Raw genomic sequence first — 4,107 nt, forward strand, 5'->3', positions numbered from 1 at the left:
TAGACAAGCAATCAAGAAAATATTTCCATGTTGAACCATCCTCCTTATTAGCAATAATGACTGCTAAAGAAAAAATATCCGAATTTACTTCAAGTAAAATAGCAATAAGTAATTTTCCTTGAAATGGACCCTTCATAAAACAGGCATCAATAACAATAATGCTTCTACAGCCATTAACAAAATCATAACCTTGTGCCTCAAAGCCAATGTAAAAAATTTCAAAGATTGAATTGCATCTTGGATTGAGTAGATCTAATTCAAAACACCTTAATTTTACCACAACACCTTCATTAGTCTCTTTTAGAATAGCTATATATTGTGGTACTTTGGCACAACTCTTTTCATCATCTCCAGCCATGGGCGGATCTACGTTGAGTCCAGGGGGTTCATCCGAACCCCCTTCGTTAAAAAATTATACTGTATATATAAAATATTTTTTTTAATTTATGTGTATATATTTAATGTTGAACACCCTGAGCATAAGCCAAAGGACTAGCTCAGTGGCAAAGAGGGTTCAATATTTCGCTTGCATGCCCTTGCGTCGCGGGTTCGAATCCAAAAATAGCCACACTTTTTTTTATTTCTGCTTTTAGGTGCGTTTTTAGATTTATTTTTTTGGCGTTTTTTAAATTAAAAAATGACTTCTTAACATTTTAATTTTTTAAATTTTAAATCTTTAATTAAAACTTAACAAATAAAAAAGCCCTCTTCTTCTAATTTCTAGGGATTTCTAGGGATAAAAAAGCCTTCTTTTTCTCCTCAACTCTTCTCTTCTCCTAGCTGCTCTTTGGTCTTTGCTGCTGCTGTCCATTCGTCACTGCCAGTTGCTGCCAGTTGCTGTCCGTTGCCGCTGCGCCTGCTCATTGCTGACTTGCTGTAAGTTCTTAGCTCTTCTTCCTTTTTTGTGTGTTCTAAAAATTTTCAGATTTTATATATGCCTTTGGCTTTGGTATAATGGTATTTATTGTCTTATTTATGTGCTCTTTACTGTTTAGTCTCAACTATCAAGCTTCAATGAAGAAGTATTTCACCAAAGTTTCGAAATCAAGTTTAGCCTCTCATAGTCATAGTCAATCTAACCAAGAAGAAAATGCTAATCATTCGGAAATATCATTACACTCTTCTCAAGAATTTGATTTGGATTCTTTAAAGTTTGATCCTAGTGAAAGAATCTCAATATTGAACTATCATCCAAATCATCGTGATGTTATTAGAAGAACATACCTTTTGAATGGTCCTTGCCAACCTCGTCTAGCGGTGCATGAGTATCCTCAAACAAATATTTCTGGATCAATACGTCGTTTTAATCATGAATGGTTTGATGATGTATATCATGATTGGTTGGAGTATAGTGTTAGCAAAGATGCAGTCTATTGTTTGTATTGTTATCTATTTAAAGACCATAACATTCATCAAGGAGGAGGTGAAGTATTTTCAAGTGTTGGGTTTAAGAGTTGGAATAAAAAGAGTAGTCTTGACAAACATATTGGTCTACCAAATAGCATTCATAATCAATCAAAAAAGAAATGTCAAGATTTATTACGACAACGACAGTCTATTCAATTTGCATTTGAGAGGCAATCTAATCAACTCAAGTATGGATATTGGATTCGCTTAAGTGCTTCGGTTGATGTAGTAAGACTTCTCATAACTCAGGGATTTGCATTTCGAGGTCATGATGAATCTAAATCATCACTTAGTAGGGGTAACTTTCTTGAAATTCTCTCATGGTATGCAAAAAAATGTGATAAAATATGTGATTATGTACTAGAACATGCTCCTAAAAATGATCAAATGATTTCTCCAATAATTCAAAAAGATATTGTGAGTGCATGTAAAATAGAGACCGTTAAAGCTATTCTTGAGGAATTAAATGGTGATTACTTTGCCTTGCTAGTTGATGAATCCTTTGATGTGTCACGCAAAGAGCAAATGGCTATTGTATTTCGATATATTGATAGAAAGGGATTTGTGATGGAACGACTTATTGACATTGTTCATGTTCAAGATACTAGTGCTTCATCTCTAAAGGAGGCAATTGTTAATTTACTTGCTAAACATTCTTTGAGTCCATCAAGTGTGCGTGGACAATGTTATGATGGTGCAAGCAATATGCAAGGTGAGATCAATGGCCTTAAAATGTTGATTAGGCAAGAAAGTAGATCGGCTCATTCCATCCATTGTTTTGCTCATCAACTTCAACTAACTCTTGTTGGGGTCTCTAAAAAGTGTGTTGAAGTGGGAAAACTTGTAGTATTGGTCTCAAATATTTTAAATGTATTGGGATCTTCTTTCAAACGTATGGATGAATTACGTGATTCTCAAAAAGAAACGATTAAAGAGGCATTAGATATGGGTGAACTTACAACCGGTAGGGGCTTGAATCAACAACTTGGTCTTTCAAGAGCTTGTGACACTCGTTGGGGATCTCATTATAAATCCTTTAATAATTTTATTATTATGTTTGGCTCTATTCTTGATGTTCTTGAATCACTTGCTCTTGATGCACGAAATATGGATGAAAGAGCTAGGGCAATGGGACATCTCGAAGCTTGCCGAACATATGAGGTTGCGTTCATGTTGCATTTGATGAGAGATGTCTTAGCAATTACAAATGAGCTTAATAAATGCTTACAAAAAAAGGAGCAAGATAATGCAAATGCCATGCTACTTGTTGAAGTAGCAAAGAGAAGGTTGCAAGTTTTAAGGGATGATGAATGGGACTCTCTTATTGCTAAGGTATCTACATTTTGTATCAAACATGATGTTTTGATACCTAACTTTGAGGAGCCATATGTTAGCTCTTTAAGATCACGACGAAATCTTGCTAACTATACAATCTTACATCATTATCGTGTTGAAGTTTTTTGCAATATTATTGATTGGCAACTTCAAGAACTTAATGGTCGTTTTGATGAGGTGACTACCGATTTGCTCCATGGAATTGCTTGCTTAAATCCAATTAACTCATTTTCAAGTTTTGACATTAAAAAAGTAATGAGAATGGCAAAATTATATCCGGATGACTTTGATGAATCTAATATGAGTGCTCTTGAGAATCAACTTGCAAGTTATGTTGTAGATGTTCGTGATGTTGATGAAAGGTTCTCCGATCTAAATGGGCTTTGTGATCTTTCCAAAATATTAATTCAGACAAAGAAACATTCTACTTATCCTTTGGTATTCCGCTTAGTGAAACTTGCTCTACTTCTACCAGTTGCCACTGCCTCCGTTGAAAGAGCTTTTTCGGCAATGAAGTATATCAAGAATGACTTGCGGAGCAAAATGAGTGATGATTTTTTTAGTGGTTGTTTGGTGCCTTATTTAGAAAAAGATGTATTTGATAGTATTTCTAATGATGCTATTATTAAGACATTTCAAGATATGAAACCTCGTAGAGTACAATTGTAGATTTGTAGTAGTGTATGTAGTTGAATTTCAATTGTAAAACAATGTTTTGATAGGCTTATTATTACATGCTTTCTAATTCAATAGAAAATGCCTATAACTCTATTGTTCAGGATGTTTTTGTATTGTTTTGAAGCCATTTTATGTCAAATTATTTTTCCGGAGGAAGAGTGCTTTTACTTTGAGTTGGTGTTTATTTTAAGTCTTTTTAAATGTAAAAGTTTATGTTTGCTCTTCATTTGCACTTTCAGGAGCTAAAGAGAATTCAAAAGAAACTGAACAACTTGTAGAAAGACCCCATACTTCTTGCAAAACAGGTATATTTGACCCGACCCGTTTTTTATGGATATAATTAGCATGTTTAATTTTTTTTGAACCCCCTTCATAAAATTCCTGGATCCGCCACTGTCTCCAGCAACTATCTTTTTTCCAATATTTATTGCCCTTAACAACTAGTGGCTACTAATATCACGATCAAACATTCTCTTTCAATGAAACATAAAGCTTATCCTCGGTTAAGTGATAGTCGGCTCTGAACTCCGACTCAAATTGTTTCGCGATTCGTCTTGAAGTTGCTCTGTAACCTTTCATCTGTTGAAGGCATGTGTGTGGATCACTTAACTTTTTTATCTTGTAAGCTATTCCATCGTCATAAAGGGGAGCATAAATTTTCCATTCACATCCTTTATCTTTACATTT

At 34.3% G+C, this 4,107-nt stretch overlaps 1 protein-coding gene across 1 annotated transcript; it reads left to right on the forward strand.

Annotated features, from left to right (window-relative positions):
• Nucleotides 1–1,014: 1,014 nt before the first annotated feature.
• Nucleotides 1,015–3,411, forward strand: LOC129869793 (uncharacterized). Its single transcript, XM_055944404.1, has one exon. It carries the CDS (start codon nt 1,015–1,017, stop codon nt 3,409–3,411), a length of 2,397 nt encoding a protein of 798 aa, XP_055800379.1.
• Nucleotides 3,412–4,107: the final 696 nt, after the last annotated feature.

This window comes from Solanum dulcamara, chromosome 10, assembly GCF_947179165.1.
Source record: "Solanum dulcamara chromosome 10, daSolDulc1.2, whole genome shotgun sequence".
Classification (NCBI taxonomy): Eukaryota; Viridiplantae; Streptophyta; class Magnoliopsida; order Solanales; family Solanaceae; genus Solanum; species Solanum dulcamara.

What these genes read in the sequence shown, in the direction of transcription:
- LOC129869793 (XM_055944404.1), top strand. Translation starts at nt 1,015, where the DNA reads ATGAAGAAGTATTTCACCAAAGTTTCGAAATCAAGTTTAGCCTCTCAT.